The following is an 18,471-nucleotide window of genomic DNA, read 5'->3' on the forward strand; positions in this document are numbered from 1 at the left end:
CAAATAAACAAAAGTTTTATTTTAATATAGTAAATAAATTCATATTATACTATTTTGAAGTGCTATGCAAATGAACAAATGTATACCATAAAAATTGTTTATTTATTGTTTGTTGGTTTGTTTTGTTTACTCAAAAAGGCTGCTGACCTGGACAAAACAAATGTTCTGGCTAATTTGAATTTGCATGAGTGTAATATGCTATATTTCCTGTGCCTTTGCGTTTAGCCATTTTATCAGATTGCTGTTCACGGTCAGTGGAATGTATTGATATTAGAGTTATCGTAGACCAACTACACTTCATTAATTCACCCTCCCTTCCTGTTTCTAATTAATGACACTTCAGCGTTGCATTGATCTTACCAATTCTCAGCCAGATTGACTCGAGCTTTGAGGATCATATGAAGTACTAATGTGTTTTATATGAGTTGAGTAACAGAGCTTGCACCAAAGGAGATTGATTTCTAGAGGAAAGGACGGACCTGCTGACATGGTCAAATATTTGATAATGTTTCAGGTTGCTGATGAAGACAATTTTCCTTCTTTCTTCTCCTTTGTTCTTTTTGTCCTTCAGGATACTCTTACCTACATACACACCTTTCTGTTTTCCTTTTTCCTCTCCTCTTTCTTTTCTGAGGTTCAGGTTTTTAGTTGAGTTTAGTTAGGTTTAGCAGCTCTACAGGAAATTAAGTTTCCACAATATATTTATATATTGCAGAACCTTAATATATTTAACTTATGGCAAAATTTGGTAATTCTGTATGTTGTGTGAGCGTTGGCATCCTCTGAGGGGTTGGCATCGTCTTTTCTCAGGTGCTCGGTCATCTCAGATCATTTAAGGGTTGGATCCAGACTGAAGCTTCTGTAATTCCTAGTTACCACGGGATGTTAGAAACAAATAGAGCTAAACCATTTAGCAATGCAAACTACTTATAGGCAAGTAATAATATTTTGTAAATTATGCAGAACTTAATAGGTAGCCAGTGCAGCGACTGTAAAATTGGGGTACTATGATCATATTTTCTTGATCTGGTAAGAACTCTAGCCGCTGCATTTTGGACTATCTGTAGCTTGTTTATTGAAGATTCAGGACAACCAGCTAGCAGTGCATTACAATAGTCCAGTCTAGAGGTCATGAATGCATGAACTAGCTTTTCTGCATCAGAAACAGGTAGCATGTTTCGAAGCTTGGCAGTGTTTCTAAGATGGAAGAATGCTGTTTTTGTAACATGGGAAATATGATTTTCAAAGGACAAGTTGCTGTCTAATATAACACCCAGATTTTGTACTTTAGAGGACGTGACGGTGCATCCGTCTAGTTGCAAATTGTAATCCAAGAGATTCTGTGTACTGTTTTTTGGTTCAATAAGTAATATCTCTGTCTTATCTGTATTTAATAGGAGGAAATTATTGGTCATCCAATCTTTTACATTTTTTACACATTAGCTTAGTTGATAAATTTAATCTGGTCTTGTTGAGATATATAGTTGAGTGTCATCAGCATAACAATGAAAAATAATCCCGTATTTTCTAATAATATTACCAAGGGGCAACATGTATAGTTTTTCTTTTCATTATCCATTTTCTACCAACATGGTGCTGGTGCTGGAGCCGAAACTTCAGAGCCCTAATGGGACATGGTGATAGATAAAAATATGAGGTGGAAGGAAAAAAAAAACCTAATCTTGTCATTGTTTTGTGTTCTCTCACATAAGTATCACCCACAAAAGCAGAACAACTATTTTTTTTTTCCAATCACATGATATGAATGCAAAGTTTCTTCAGGAAATGCAAAGAGATATACTAAAAGAAGGAATTAAATCAATGTAAATGTAAATGTTTTGATCAAATGAATGCAGCTTTATTGAGCACAAGAAACGTAAAAAAATCTTGGTGACAGATTAAAATATTTATTATTGTGGTCAGTTACTGTATCCCCTGACTTTTAAATCAAATCAAACCATTTTGGTGGAGATACAAGAGAGAGTGCAAGACTATACTCTTCTACTATATTGCTGACAGTTACAAAAACTCCTGTGGCTGTGGTAGATATGACATTATAGTAATCATAAATATAATACCATGGTACGGAATGGTTCCTATCTTTAGTATATCATTCCATATTCTCAATGTACTTCAGACAGTACAGTGATATTATCATGGCACTTATCCAAAAAGAATTGTATTAATTACCAAATGTAATTAGTGTTTGTTAGTGGAGGGTGGGCTGAGATAGCAGTGACTAGTGTTTGATCTGTAGTCTCACACACCCACACACACACTCGCAAATAATAAACACACTTAGAGAGATGTTTTCTCTGCCCACATCTATAATTCATTGCGGCAGGGCAGAATCACTCTCAAACACACACAGACACAGACAGACAGACACATTGAGTCAGTCATTACCACTGCAGATGGTTGTGTGACTCAGCAGAACTGCCATGTCGCAGTTTCACTTCAGATTTAGCATCGGCATACACCATCTGAACATCAGGAAACATCGTACAGTACATGCAGTAAACACTGGAGAGCACTGTAAACAGGGTGGGAATCCATAGGCAGAAATCCCGGGGTTCTCCCCCCTAAAAATATGATTTAAATAACCAGGCTGTGTATTGTTTTATACTTAAAATAATTGTGTAAGTAGTAAAACAACACAAACGCTAAAGGGGCAAAAATGTGTTTTAAGTTTAGAAACATTTTGAGTCTCCCCCTCCCTTGCCTCACAGTGCTTTGGTCCAAATGCTTTCCTCTTCTATATCACACACACAAGTCTGATGAGAGAGAGAATAAGTTTCAGTAGTTGTGGAACTCCAGTAAGTATCGGATGAAGTGATTATTTTCTCTTTGCGAGAGCAGCGTGTTTCTGGGAACGCGTGTCCGGTTTTGTGCGAGAGCATAGAAAATCTGCGTGCTAGGGAAAAGATTACTGCTCGCACATTATTTTAAGGCAGCGTTTATTTGCACTGTGTAAATGGTATATTTTCTTATTGATAGATGCTATTTACACTAAGTGCAAGTAGCTACAGATTCTATTTACACTATTTTAAAATAGCAGGATTTTCTGCTATTTATACTACTTATTGCAAATAGTGGCTATTATCTGCACCTCATTGTAGTACATTATAAAACAATGTAAATTTTAATATTCATCCAAATTATTAAATGGATGCCACCTTATTGGGACAATACAGCCCTCCCTACACCTACCCTAACCCTACCCGTTACTTTATTTTCTACTTTTTGATTATTTTTATGGACAATAAATGCTTTTCTGATGTGATTGTGAAATTTGAAAAGGTAGAAAAAAAGTTCACCAAAAGGCAGATTCGAACCAGTGTCGTTCGCGTCAAAAGGAGTACAATACACGTATTACCATCTGCACCACTAGAGCTGATGACAGTTGATCATCTTTTATAATTCTGACTAGCCCAACATTGGTGCGCTTTCGTGCTATGATGCGCTCTCGACATTTGTCATTAAAATAAAACCTTAGTCACCCTGCTACACTAATAGTAGTAGCTTTCCTCTGTGTATCCTTACAAGAACAAGTTTAGCCGTATTATTTGTGTCCCCTTCAAAAACTGCTCTTGAGAAATGTTATGTATATTGTCCCCCCCTACTGTTAGACGAAATGTACACCCTTGATTACACCCACCACCAATCAAATGCACTTTTTTGGCAGTGGTGAGTAAATGTGATATTTAGCAACTGTTGTGGGCGACCTGTTTTTATACAAAAGCCTTGATTTTTAAAAGCCACTGCAAGAAAATGACACACTCTTGTTGAAGTAACACCTTTCATTATGTTATTAGAAACAGACAACATAAAAGCTGGCAAAGCATGTGTCTGATTGAAACTGTGCTGCTTGTATGAAAAGCCAACAGTCACTCACATCTTCATGCATTTCAGAGTTTTTTCAGACTGCAGTTGTTTTGTGTGTGTGTGCGTTTTCTCTCTGATATGAACTTAACCATGAAGAGCTTCACAAAAGATAAGATGCACATTATGAACTTAAAAGCAACCCAGGGTTGCTTCTTGAAATTTCACTTTTATGTTTTATTCCTTTTTCATGTATGGGTGGATGGATGGATGGATGGATAGATGAAAATTTAATGAATGAATGAATACAAATTAAACCCATAATAATTAAATACAAATTAAACCCATAAAATTTTGATTGAATGGGTGAATTAACATACCCCGAATGGATGGATGGATAGATAGTTATGGACGGATGGATGGATATAGAGATAGTGAGATATAGAGATGGATGGAGTGATAGGGAGATATATGGATAGATAGAGAGATAGAGTAGTAGATATAGGTAGTTAGATATGGATAAATAGAGATGGATGGATGGATGGATAAATGGAAATGGATGGATGGAGAGATATAGAGATGGATAGATATGTAGGTAGATGGGTAGTTAGATATGGATAGACAGATATATGGATAAATGGGGATGGATGGATGAAAATTTAATGAACGAATGAATACAAATTAAACCCTTAATAATTAAATTAATAAATACGAATTAAAGCCATAAAATTTATTGAATGGATGAATTAACATACCCCAAATAAATAAATAATTCTAGCTATAATTAAGGAACCTAGTAGTCTTTGCTAAAATTTCTGAAACTTATAAACTACTCAAAAGTTTTAGTTACAGTGCCCTTTCATAAGTATTGGAACAGTGAAGACGAAATTGCTCTGTTGGCTGTGGAGTCAAGACATTTGCAAATATGATTAAAAGATGAATATGAGACAAAACTACAGAATGTCTCATTTTATTATTAGCCGTTTCAACACATACATGTTTTACCAAATAAAAAGAACAGCACTTTTAGTTCATCCCACTCAGTGATGTGAACATAAGTATTGGGACAGTTGAACATGAGGCAGATATAAAAGATTAAAAGCTATTATTTAGTTGCAGATCCCTTGCGCACAATCACAGCAGTGAGTCTGTGACCCATAGACATCACCAGACTCTTGGTCTCATCCTTTGAAATACTTTTCCCAGCCTTTAATGCAGCCAATTCCAATTGTTGCTTGTTTTGGGGGTTTCTGCCTTTACTCTCCTCAACAGCTGGTGAAATTCATGTTCATCGGATTTAAATCTGGAGATTGACTTGGATAATCTAAGACTTTCCATTTCTTTGCCCTTATAAATTCCTTGACTGAACTGGCAGGGTGTTTTGGGTTATTGTCCTGATGAATTATGAAGCACTTCCCAATGAATCTGGTGGCATTTTCTTGAATATTGGTAGGCAAGATGGTTTTGTACCCTTCCAAATTCATTCTGCTACTGTCATCATACATTAAGTCATCAGTAAAGTTGAGAGGGCCTGTTCCAGAGACAGCCATGCATACCCATGCCATGACACCACCTCCACCATGCTTTACAGATGAGGCTGTATTCTTAGGATTATTTGCAGTTCCCTTTTTTTTCTCCACATTTTTGCTTTCCCATTACTTAGATAAAGGTTCATCTTTGTCTCATTGGTCCATAAACACAGTTCCAAAACTCTTCTGGCTCACCTTTGTGCTTTTTTGCAAACTCTAATCTTGCCTTTCTATTTTTGGTGCCTGTCAGAGGTTTGCATCTTGCTGTGTAGCATCTGTAATTCTGTGTCAAAGTCTCCTGAGGACAGTAGATTGTCAGAGCATCACCCCAGCTTTCTGGAAGTTGTTGGTGATTTTTACAGACACGTCTTTTAGGGTTCATTTTCACAGCTTTTATGATTTGTCTTTCATCAACTACTGTTGTTTTCTCAGCCGATCAGGTCGTTGTTGGTTGCTGGTGTCGCTGGTGGTTTCCAAACTCTTGATTTCTCCATGTCCTTTGTTTTTGATAGAGCTCTAATTGACTTCTCTTTTCTTTTAGCATCCAAATTGCTTGCTTTTCTCTCAAAGTCAGCTCCTTCATCTTCATCCTGGTTTGTGTGTTTCATCATCAAATGCAAGATTCAGAATACAGAAGTAATGTATATAACTGATACGACACATTCCCTGCTTTTAATATCTGAAGAATTAATGCAACAGGACACAGCTGATCACTTAGAAAGACCTGTGAGGCAACTGTCCCAATACTTCTGCTCACATCAGATAGAGGGATGAAACTCTAAAAGTGCTGAACTTCTTAGCTGGTAAAACATCTGTGTGTTGAATCACCCAATAATAAAATGTGACATTCTGTAGTTTTGTCTCATATTCATCTTTTAATCATATTTGTAAATGTCTTGACTCCACAGCCAACAGAGCAATTTTGTCTTTACTGTTCCAATACTTTTGGAGGGCACTGTATGTATACATAATTAATATGAAATTACACACTTAAGCTTTAACCTTGTAATATTGCCATTTCTAATGAAGTCAGCCATTAGAAGTTATTCTGTGTATTTACGCCCTAAAGCTGTTTTGGACGCACGCATACATAACACATCAAAACATGCTTTCACGTCATACATACTATGCACACACAGTCACACACTTCTGCTGCACGACTCCGGTCTGAAACACAGTGATATAGTGCCTGTCTATGTGTGCGTAAAGCAAGCAGAGGCACGGTAACAGAATTAAAAAGACAAGTAAACAAATGCAGATAAATATGTGTGTATCTGTGTGCAGGCTGTAGCTAATGAACACGGTGCTGAGGCTGTGAATGTGAGATGTTAGCATGTGTTTGGTGCTGGAGGCAGGAGCAGAGCTGATCTGGCAGCTGATGTTGTAAATTAGACTCAGAGCTGATGGATGCAGATGTCTTTAAGATGTGACCTACATCTTTTAGTGTTCTCTTTGAGTTCCTCTCAAGATGTGTGTGTGTGTTTGTGTCCCTACAGACCCACATTGTGAGCCAGCTGTTGAAGCACAAAGCAGATCCTACGCTTCTGAACTGCAACCAGGACAAGCCCTCAGGTACAAACACACAAAAACTGCACTAGTGGTCAAGCAATATGAACTTTTCAGTGACTGATGTTGATATCTAGGAGGAGCTGCTTATGTTTCACCACAAAGTGTTAAAAAAAGAGAAAATGAAATAATAATAAAAAAAAAATGTGTGTATCTATCTATATATATATATATATATATATATATATATATATATATATATATATATATATATATATATATATATATATATATATATATATATTTAAAAATAGACTTTTGTTTTCCCCGTTTATTACTTAAAAATATAATTATTGTGTGTTTTTACACTTTAATAATAATATATTGTAAATTGTATAATAATATAATATTGTAGTAATGTAACATTGTAAATGTAATAATAATAATGTAAAAGTGAAAACAAAAATAAATAAAATATAAAAACATAAATATAAAAAATTACTGACTGTTGTTTCGCCGTTTTTTTTTTTATTATTCTAATTTTTAGGTTGTTTTTTTCCAATTTACCAATATTCTTCTTGTTGTTGTCGTCATTAGACGTTCATTACAATATACAAACAGTATATTTTTAATGTATTACTCGAACAAATTCTGTAATTCAGTGAATGTAAGGCTTTTTTTGCAGTACATTGATGAGAATTAAGGAGGAAATGTGCTACAAATGTTACCCCCCCCCAAAAAAAAAAAAAAAAAAAAATGGTGTCAATATGGGATTAATTTCTACAAAATGTGATTTATCTATTTTTACTTCATTACAGATTCTTACTGACCTCAAACTTTTGAATGGTGGTGTAAAACTACTGTAACAAGACTATCTTTACAGTGCCAGTAAAGTACCATGGTGCAGTATTTTTGTTTATTTTTTCCATATTATGTGTTTTTTTATTTTTTTTGGAAGAGTGAAATGTTACTCTCTTAAGTCAAGTGCACACTACTGAACTGACACTTGCTGCATCTCACAGTTTTGTGTCTTCTGTCATGTCAGTGTGCGCAGTATAAAACTAAACATTGCACTAGCTGTGTCAAAGCAACATCATCTCCAAGACTGAAGCTACAGTCCCCAAATACACTCACATGAAGAGCTGATTCTTGACAACGTCATCGCACAACATTGAAGAAGTGTTTGTAGTCTTATTTTACACTTGTTTGCACGGAATTGGAAAAAGAAGCCAAAAAACACGGATGAGATGGCAACTTGAGACGTGGGGAGCAGTATTTTTTGAGGGGATTTGACCGGTAGCGTAACTGGTATAACCACTGATATATAATGACTCTATTATATATTAGTGCTGTCAAAATAGGTGATTAATTTGCAGGTGATTTATTTTCTTTTTCAGTAGTTCACCCAAAAATCTAAATTAGTCCATGTTTTACTCACCCTCAAGGCATTCTAGGTGTATATGACTGCTTTCAGATGAATCCAATCGGAGTTATAATCAAAATTGTCCTGGCTCTTTCAAGCTCTATAATGACGTGGGTGGTAGTGTTTAACAGTGCAAATCTAGTCAAATAAAGCGCATGCATCCTTATTAAAACGTGCATCACGCAGCTCTGAGGGTGAATAATGGCCTCCTGTGTCAAATCGATGCTTTTGGTAAAAAAATAAATAAAAAAAATCCATATTTAAAACTGTATAAACAGTTTTGTGTAACTTCCGCTATCTGTTGTACACACGTTCATCAGACCGTGTCTTTCCGGCGGATGATTTCGGACGTAGGTGAAGCGCATTTTTTACAGGAGCAAATATTTTTTACTTTACCAAAGGAAAACCAGTCTCCTCTTTGCTTATATCGAAATCCTCCAACATATATTTTTTTTTTTACAAAACTTTTGTGCTTCTAATTTGTGACCAGCGTTTTGTTGTGTTCTCTCTCCATTGCACTTCCACGTTTGTCACGAATCTATTGCGCTTACGCGATGCATATACGTCCTACGTCATCCGCCCGAATGCTTCCGCCTAGTTAGCAGAAGTGAGAAAAAGGTGTTTATATAATTTTAAATATGGATATTTTTCTTACAAAAGCATCAATTCTCTACAGGAGCCGTGTGATGCACATTTTAATATGGATGCATGCACTTTATTTGACTACTTTTGACCGGTTGAATAGAAACACCACCACATGTCATATAGAGCTTGAAAGAGCCAGGACAATTTTGAATATAACTCCGATTGGATTCATCTGAAAGAAGAGTCATATACACATAGGATGCCTCGAGGGTGAGTAAAACTAATTTTCATTTTTGCATGAACTAGCCCTTTAAAATGTGAAATGATTAAATGTCACTGCCAAGTCAGTAAGTTTTGATATGTAGACACAGACAGTCACATTAATGACACAAAAACACCAGTTTCTAAATAATGTATTGCAAGTAAGTTTCCAAACCATAATGCAACTGAACTGTGTGGGAGTTCTGAAATGTTGTCATAGCAGATCAAATTATTTTTTTTAAAGAGCAAAATTTGAATCCCTTTAAATCTCTTGGCTTCAATTAGCTGTGACAGTAGTTGTTATATTAGCCATCCAGAGCCACAGGCTAGTGGAAGCAGTTTCACAGACATCAGCAGAGAAGCAAACAGAGAAAGATTGAACTGAATGAATCTGCCCAGCTATGAAATATTCACATCCAACCGAAAGCTCTAGAGAGGAAGAACAGTCTAACACACTTAAACTCAGGGGCACAAGTGTGTAACACATCCCTGACAACTTTGGTTTCAGCTATATTCTGTGTGAAAGTCACAGAGATGTACTATATATTCTGTAAAAGTAGCAATGTGAGCAGATTCTGCAGCTCTTTGGTAGATTTAACAACCACACTTGGGCTGGCGTGATGTAGCAAAAGTATTAATATTTAAGTATTTTGACAATAATGGATACACATCACATTCTTATACACTTTTGCTCTGAAATTATGAATAATAATATATACTAGCGAGAAGACATAAACTGGAAAGCAAATGTATTGATCAAAAAATGAATGTAAGATTTAATTCCGTCGCCATGCTGCATGGCTTGCAGGAGCATCAGAGATATTCGTGCACCTCATGCTAAAACTCTAGCAAGGTGTTTGTTCTCCTGACTCTACAGACTCGCTCTTCCTCCTCTCCACGTCTCCTTTCCCCAGCGCACCGCATCTCAGACTCCAGTCAATAGCTCATTCTAAAACTCTGGCTTAACTCTAGGATGTCTGGGATGAAACGTAGAGCATAGAGAGGATGAAAAGTGAATCCATTCTTTTCACTTAAAGTCTCTTTTAGAGAGCAGTGTATATATCTGACTTTCCAAGAGAATGTGTGTGACTGGAGGATCATTCTCTTGGGTGGCACAATTTCTTGGTAAGAAAGACAAAAGGCTGGTTCCTTAGAGTTCCTTTCATGGGGGACGGATTATCCATCTCCCTGTCCCCCAGTCGGAGCACAGATGGATCAATCTGCAGCAGGGCTCAATGCCCATCTCAATACGGCCACATCCATGTGAGAGACAGCAGGGGCTGAGCTTCAGAGGGAATGAGGGAGTAAATCGATTGGGCCCCAGGGAAAATGATGGCCCAAAATGATATTATAAATGCTGTCTTTAGTCACCAATAATTGTCATATTTTCTAGAGATGGAACTGTTTGCCTTCTCTATGAAAAAATAATAGCTTAGCCAAAAATGGAAGTTTAAATAAAGTTATTTTTCTAACCTAGTATTTCTTTCTTTCCTTGGAAATAAAAGCAAATTCATATATAAATGTATAATTGTCTTTTAACCTTCTGCTGCAACTGAACAACCACTTCTGACTTGCGGTAAGATTATTAATACATTGACCCACTGTATTTTTATTTTTTACAGACATAGCTGCTACTGAGCAGATTGCAGAGATGCTGATGAGAGCTGAGGAATTCTGGGTACAGAGACAGACAGACCCCTCGGCTCTGCCTCCTCAATCAGAAGAGCACTGCACAGAGGCTAATCAGGACAGCAGCCTGCCTGTAAAGAAACTGTATGTGCAGTAGTTACAGACTTCATTTATGATTCAGAGAATGTGGTGCCTGTCCATGGACTTGAACTCTGTGGATTTTAGGGAATTCAGACATAAGAAAGAAACGATTAGCAAATTTAGACTGACATTCAGGCTGAAAAGACTTACTTAGACTAGTAGGTATATAGTAAAATGAAAAATCTGAAATTAACAGGGGCTTGAAAAAAATGCCACCAGAGTATAATGTCCCAAAATGCAAGATAATACCCCAGTATGAGAACACGTTATAAATATAGGTTGTTTTTTCTCTCTTTCCCCAAATAACAGCACAGTGCATTAAAAAAATAATAATAATAATAATTCAAAAGTTAAATAAATAAAATGTTAATAAGCTCCAAGATACACACAGTGGTGATTTGTCACTGAATGAATCTGTGATTTTGACTTTATTTTGATGGATCCACAACATACTGAGTATGAGAAACTTTGCAAGTATGTCAACTTGCAAATTCTACTAAACCTACCCTACCAGTCTACTCTGAGAATTAGTTGACATGTAGTTACAAAGTTACTTATAGTTAATAGAATGTTTAAAGTGGGCTATCAAAATAAAGTGTAACCCAGTTTTTAATCATTTAATGTCTATATTCAACATTTTAAAGCATTCTTATAGCATTATTTTGGCCATTGCAATTACAACATAAATGCATTTATGCCACCTTTGAGCTGCGTTAACCTAAAGGCTACTTTAGATGCAGGTTCTATGCCACCATGGCAGTGCAAAGATGGATTTTGTTGATATTGATTTCTTGGTTACACTTTATTTCGATAGTCCACTTTAGACATTCTGCTAACTATAAGTAACTTTGTAACTACGTGTCAACTACATGTCAACTAATTCTCATTCATTTGTAACTACATGTCTACTAATTCTCAGTAGGGTAGGTTTAGGGTTAGTAGAATAAGTTGACATACTTGCAAAGTTTCTCATACTCAGTATGTTGTATGTTGTGGACCCATCAAAATAAAGTGTTAGCAGATATGAAGCAGACAGTCTACTAATAATCTAATGACTGCTAGTAGACATGTAGTTGCAAAGTTACTTACTGTTAGTAGAATGTCTAAAGTGGACTATCGAAATAAAGTGTTACCGATTTCATTCTTTCTTTTTTGTCTTCCTCCTTCAGGGCTACTATGGCTTTACCCATCTCTAGGAGGGACAGTTTGTTGGAGAAGGAGGCCATGTTCAGGGACTCAGGAGGAGCTCTGACACAGCAGCCTTCACTTGATAATGGGGTGGACGGACCGTATCCCAGCGCTGCAGGAAAACTGGAGCAGGTCAGAGGAGAGTTGGGAACTTCTCTGGGGAAAACTGTCCTTTTAAAGAATGTTTAAAAATTCTAGAGTACATACTATGGTCATTCTTCTGAAACCAAGCACTATAGATCATGCAAGCTGTTCCAAAACACAGTAACATACTCATACAGTGGCATACAGCACAAGAATCTATAAACTGAACCGATCCTATACATTCACTTCTACAAAGCAATTGTATTTGTACGGATCTTGCACATTCAGAGTGATTTGTCTTGTTCCTGAAGAGTAATAAAGAGAAGTGAGTTGCATCTAATACACTTAATTCCTGTCTCCCATCTCACCAAGTAGAATCAGTCATAGTTTGAATGTAGAGAGCCTTAGTAATCTATCCCACTGCACACACTGACCCCACTCACCCTGAGAGTGACCTCTGACCTCTGAAGAAACAGTTCCATTACTCTCAGGCCTGCAGTGCTGTGTGAGTGCTTACCGACTTTAAACCTTTGGTGTAACTTTCATGTGACATTTCCAATTAAAAACAAATTATTTTAGCAGGTTATAATGTTGGACAGAATTCGATTTTAACAAGATTTTATTGGATGGAAATATGCTGAGCTATTGTATTATTAGGTAATATAACAATGGTTACTTATGATAAAAAGTATTTTATAAATTTTTGATGAATGATTCTAAAAACAATCCTTTTCTTAATAATAACATGCTCTGATAAATCACACACATTTATTGAATACCTAACCCTAACCCAGTTCACCAAAAAATCTACATAAAATATATATACTTGCTATATATTTACTTGTTGTTCCAAATATAAATCCTTTTAATTTGTTTATGTGGAATACAAATGAGAATTTTATATTGCCTTTTAAAATACATCAGAATATTTGAATCATTTGAGTATTTCCAATTTCGTAATAAGGAATGTGTTTTGTGTTTCAGGTGAAACTGATGCCTCCTGCTCCTAATGATGACCTTGCATCCCTCAGTGAACTAACGGACAGCAGCCTGCTCTACGAGATGCAGAAGCGCTTTGCTAATGACCAGATATATGTACGTTAATGCACAAACACATATACAATCATTGGGGCTATAATGAAGCGTGCAGTTGGTTAATCAAAATGACGTATTAACCGTGTCACTTCCTAAACCCTCAAATTGAGGATAAACACACAGTTAGGAACCCAACCCTCAGTCTAGCCTGTTCAGGAAGAACCTTTCATTCTCTGTCTAACCCACTCTGAAGGAGTTGATGTCCGGATTCTGACTCTGTGGTCTTTCACCAAGCCATCTGGTCCAGTGTGCCTTTCTCACACACACACACACACACACTCACACACACACACACACACACACACACACACACACACACTGCTGGATCTCTTGTCTTGCGGTTTTGGAGAGTGGCCAAGGCCTCTGTTTGTAGCGTGGCCAGGGACTGGTGTTTGGATGGCAGCCCTCTAGGTCTCACTGTATAAGACTTGAGCCAGCCCTGGGGAGATGAAAAGGCATACTTACATTGACTCTCTGTTGACGGCTGCTGTTGTTACTGCTACTGTTACCACAATGGCTGTTGCTACTATAAATCTTGGCCACTGACATTTATTGTATGTTTTGATGCTACTATAACCCTATAGCTTTAATAACTCAATTATTCTTGATTCTATCTCTGCCACCATAGATACTGACATAACCATTACTGCTATTTATATTTAAAGGGCCATTGCTCCAAAGACTGGTAGTTGAGTTGTATGACTGTTTATTACCACCTTCTGATTTTCAGAAATGAACAGTCTATTTTGCTATTGACTTTTATGAATACTATTAGTTGACGATGGACTTACGTACCTTTTACTATAATTGACTATCATTTTTAGTGACATTTGCTAAAATAGAGCAACATAGTGACTACCACTGTTAATGTGGTTTGCAATTTGGACCTAATAATATTAGACTTGTTCGTTATTAATATTTTTTATATTTTTTAAATAATTTTTAATCTTAGATTTGTCAACTTTTTTTTTTTTTTTTTTTTTTTTTTTTTTTTTGCGTCAAACTTTCACAAAGTCCGAAGCAGTTAATCTAATCACGAAACAGGCAAAAGTTCACCTCAGGAATGAACAAAGGTGCATCGATGAGTTGGAAGTACGGTATTTAACAAAAGAGAATGGAAAAAGGAAGTGCAGTCTATATTAGTATAACTCTCTATAGCATACTGACTTCATTCAAGCCACAGAAAGGCAAACGTGCAGAAAGACGCACAATACACAACCTTCCAGCCTAGAATGAAGTCATTATGTACATCTACAATAATTTGGGACAAATATAATGTGATTTAATGGAAAACCCTGTCAGTGTCCTTCTGCTATTATGTCTCCACCAATGTCAAAAGCAAACCTACACCCTTGCTTAAAATTATAATCAACTACTTTACATTTGCTTTAGTGATTGATTATTATATGAACGCTTTTATGTCAGAAGAACAATTCTGTAGAGCATCCATTCTTACCCTCAATTCATGCCTGTTATTCCGTCTTAACGGAGAGTTATCTTTTCTTGTGAATCAATGAGAATACGATTGAAGGAATAAATCTCTATATTCATCTCCCTTCCTCAACGTGGATCGTTTGAGCAGGCCTGCGGTCTATGTCTGCACGCGGGCAGTAATGCCTGGCAGTCGACTACACACTGTGCTCGTTCATGACCGGAGCCAAATCTATGCTTAATGGCCACTGCTATTCCCACACTTTACAATGAGGCATAATGAAGTCTCCCTACTGAGGCCGATATGGAGGGAGAGAGCAGAGATGGGGTCTTTTGTGTAACACTGTAATGGGGTCTAATGATGTCTGTCATTACGGCAATGATGGATAGAGATGGTGATGGTTACTGATCGTTTAGCGAGAGATGGAAAGAGTGAGAGATGCCAGACGCACACTTTATAAGAGGGGATCGATCCATGTTTTCCTCAGAAGATGAGAAGTCCAGTCTTATGATGTTAGTTTAGTTCATTCACTTCTAGATATTCTCTAGTACCTCTAAAGAGTGCTCTCTGATCTCAGTTTTTGTAAGTCTCGTCACGGTAAATGGGTAAAGCATGTTCACAAACCTCTGAGGACAGGTCCAAGTTTGCCCGTATGTCAGTATTCATCAGATGTTCTGTGAAAGATTTGTGAAACTGACACTAAAAGGTTACTGACCTTCAGGGTGTTATTGAGTGCACACTAGTATAACACAACAGCAACGTAGTCCTCTATTCCCAGCAGTTGGCTTAGTGATAACAGGGCTTGTAATAGAGTAATCTGACCAGGAGCGAGAATTGAGGCTGTGCAGCTGACCTTCTCAAGAGATAAATTAGCAGTTGGCCTGTACTGATGCCCTCAGGACTCATGAAAACCATTGTACTGCAGCTGCAGGAGGAATTATTATGTGGTGTTTAAGGGTGAGTTTATCTGAAATAGCTGATGCCACAATAATTGACATAACTTATCAAATAGCAGAGACATGCTTTGTAATCAGAACGTCTTCCAGTACTAGCTCATAATTTTATAGAAATGTACTACTGTTCAAACGTTTGGGGACAGATGTATTTATTTTATTTATTACTTTTTTTTTTTTTTAATTCACCAAAAACTTAAATTAAACTAAATTAAATTAAGTGACACTAACGACTTTTATAAGGTTACTAAAGATTTGTATTTCAAATAAATACTTTTAATTTGAACTTACTATGTATCAAATAATAATAAAAAAAAACAGCGTTGATAATAACAGGTGTTTCTTGCATCAAATCAGCATATTAGAATATCTGAAGGATCATGTGACCTTGAAGACTTGAGTAATAATGCTGAAAATTTAATTTAAAATATATTAAAAAAGGTAAACGAGTATTTTACATTGTAATATTACAATACAGTAAAATATTACTGTTTTACTGTATTTTTACCAAATAACTGAGCATAAGAGTCTTATTTCAAGAGGACTAAGAAATCTTACCAACGCCAAACTTTTGAATGGTAGTGTAACTCAAAACAAATATACAGTTCTTCTTGGGGATATCTAGATTTCTAGCTACCTCAAACCAAATTCTGATTATCTTTCAAATATCTGATGTCATTAATCTTACAAACTGTCTTAAAAGTATAGTTGAACACAAAACTATCGAAATCAATGGCAATCGGCAACTGTTTGGTTACCAACGTTCTTTGTTTTTCAGAAGTTTTTGCCAGTAGACGCTGGGCATGTTAAGGCTAAAATTGTTCTTGTCTTTTCAAATTCTTTCAGACCTACATCGGACACATTCTTCTCCTCATCAACCCTTACAAGGACCTACCCATCTACTCTAATCTGGTAAGTACGGGGTCACACATTGTTTGTTTGTTTCATTTAAATAAATGTTTAATTCATCCACATTATGGTTTAGAGCAGTCATCTGTCTGTCTAGTCATTTTAAGCTGTTCTCTAGTTCACACTCTGTAAGCACAGCGCAGCACTCCCAGCTCAAACAGCACTTGATCTCATGATAAATTATTCATGGCCTTCCTGACAGTGATAGCCTACTCAACATACAGTGCCCACTTCCTGTGCCCTCTTCATCTCCCCATTAGATCTCCACTTCTTCCTCTATTTATTTCTGTATCTTCCTTCGGCTTGTTAGAGGCTCTCAAGTTTAGCGTCCGTCCAGTCCTGGCTTCCGTCCCCTCTGATACAGCTGGCTGTCCACAGAAAGGTAGAGTTGATGAGAGCACACTCATCAGGGACACACAGCGTGTGCCACCCGCCGCTAAGAAAAATAAAAGATGACAAGATGACCATCTGTCCGCCGTAACGCTTTACTGGCACGTGAAGGGGAGCAGAGGAGTGTAGATGAAACACACACCACACACACTTTACAAATGATATGCAGTGGGTCCATTGTGGCGTCTGTCTCTTGTTGGCCCCCTGCATCAGAGACTCATTTCAAGCATGATTTCTTCTGTATGTCCCCAGACTGGGACTCGGAGTCAGAATGACGCACTGAGAAAGAAGGACATATGTACCGTCATCTGTGATGGTCTCAGACCACCATCATGCTCGTGTTACATCACCTGACCCCCTTTATCACAAACTCTATATATCGTTCTCTGTCCTTCAGTACAAAAACTTAATCTTGTCCCTCTGAGTTTCAAGTTTTTCATTTGTTTTGTTTGTTTTAAATGTATACTTGTGTGTTTTGGTTTATTTTATGTCATGTTTTTTTGTTTTGCTTCTTTTAAATGTCTATTTTTTTGTTTTATTTCATTTGTGTGTGTGTGTTTTGATTAGCTTTTTGTTTGGTTTTGTGTTTTTGAAATTCAAATTCAAAATTGCTTTATAGGCATGACTGTAAAAATACAATATTGACAAAGCTTGGAATATATGTGTAGAAATATAATAATATCAATGAAAAGATCAAATAATAGAAGAAAACTTTATAATAATTTAAACTTAAACAGTGTAACAAATTAGAACGTGTGAACATTTGATACCACAGTGTTTAACATATAAACATACACATGCTGAGGGTCATTGTGGTAGACAGTAGGTAAACTTTGTTCTTGAAACTTGTTTTTTTCTGTTTTTGTTTGTTTGTTCGGTTGTGTGTTTTGTTTGGACTCTGTTTATTTGTTTTTGGTTTTATTTTTAATTAATTTTTTGTTGTTTCATTTAAATGTTTATTTGTGTGTTTTGGTTTGTTTTTTTGCTGTTATTTTTGTTTTGTTTCTTTTAAATGTTTAATTGTTTATTTTTGCTTTATTTGTTTTTTGTTTTTTAATTAGCTTTTTGTTTGATTTTGTGTTTTCTGTGTGTATGTTTTTGTTTGTTGTTTTTGTGTTTTGTTTGTTTCTTTTAAATGCTTGTTTTTGTTTGTTTTGGTTTATTTATTTTGTTCTGTTTGAATTTATTTTATTATTATTATTATTATTATTACTTTTTAGTTTAGTCCATGCAAAAGACCCTTTTTTGTCCCCAAAAGACCAAAAAAAGGCCCTTTGGCACATATGGCACATACAGTATAATGCCTGTTAAGGCTGCAATTTTCGTGATTCATACACAGCTTGTGTCTCGCTCACTCTTCCTCTGTCCTTCCTGTGTCCTCTATGGCTCTGTCATACACCTTATGTATACAGTATGTGTGCTGTGTCTCAGTGGTAAATGGTAATGAGATCTCTGCATTAGCTTTTTTCCCTCAAATTGGGCTAAAATTTAGCTTACTCTGCATGTCACACACATACTAGCACA

At 36.3% G+C, this 18,471-nt stretch overlaps 1 protein-coding gene across 1 annotated transcript in view; it reads left to right on the plus strand.

Moving 5' to 3' along the window:
* Nucleotides 1-18,471, plus strand: part of LOC306876065 (unconventional myosin-XVI-like) — a gene marked incomplete at its 5' end in the record, with an annotated part of 160,745 nt that overhangs the window by 57,658 nt on the left and 84,616 nt on the right. Inside the window, 5 exons of the mRNA XM_079426974.1 lie at nucleotides 6,848-6,923; nucleotides 10,749-10,899; nucleotides 12,066-12,216; nucleotides 13,153-13,263; nucleotides 16,495-16,560. Of these exons, the coding sequence (XP_079283100.1) occupies nucleotides 6,848-6,923; nucleotides 10,749-10,899; nucleotides 12,066-12,216; nucleotides 13,153-13,263; nucleotides 16,495-16,560 (555 nt within the window). The remainder of the gene's footprint in view (nucleotides 1-6,847; nucleotides 6,924-10,748; nucleotides 10,900-12,065; nucleotides 12,217-13,152; nucleotides 13,264-16,494; nucleotides 16,561-18,471) is intronic.

The sequence above is a fragment of the Barbus barbus genome (assembly GCF_936440315.1).
Source record: "Barbus barbus genome assembly, chromosome: 10".
NCBI classification, from domain to species: Eukaryota; Metazoa; Chordata; class Actinopteri; order Cypriniformes; family Cyprinidae; genus Barbus; species Barbus barbus.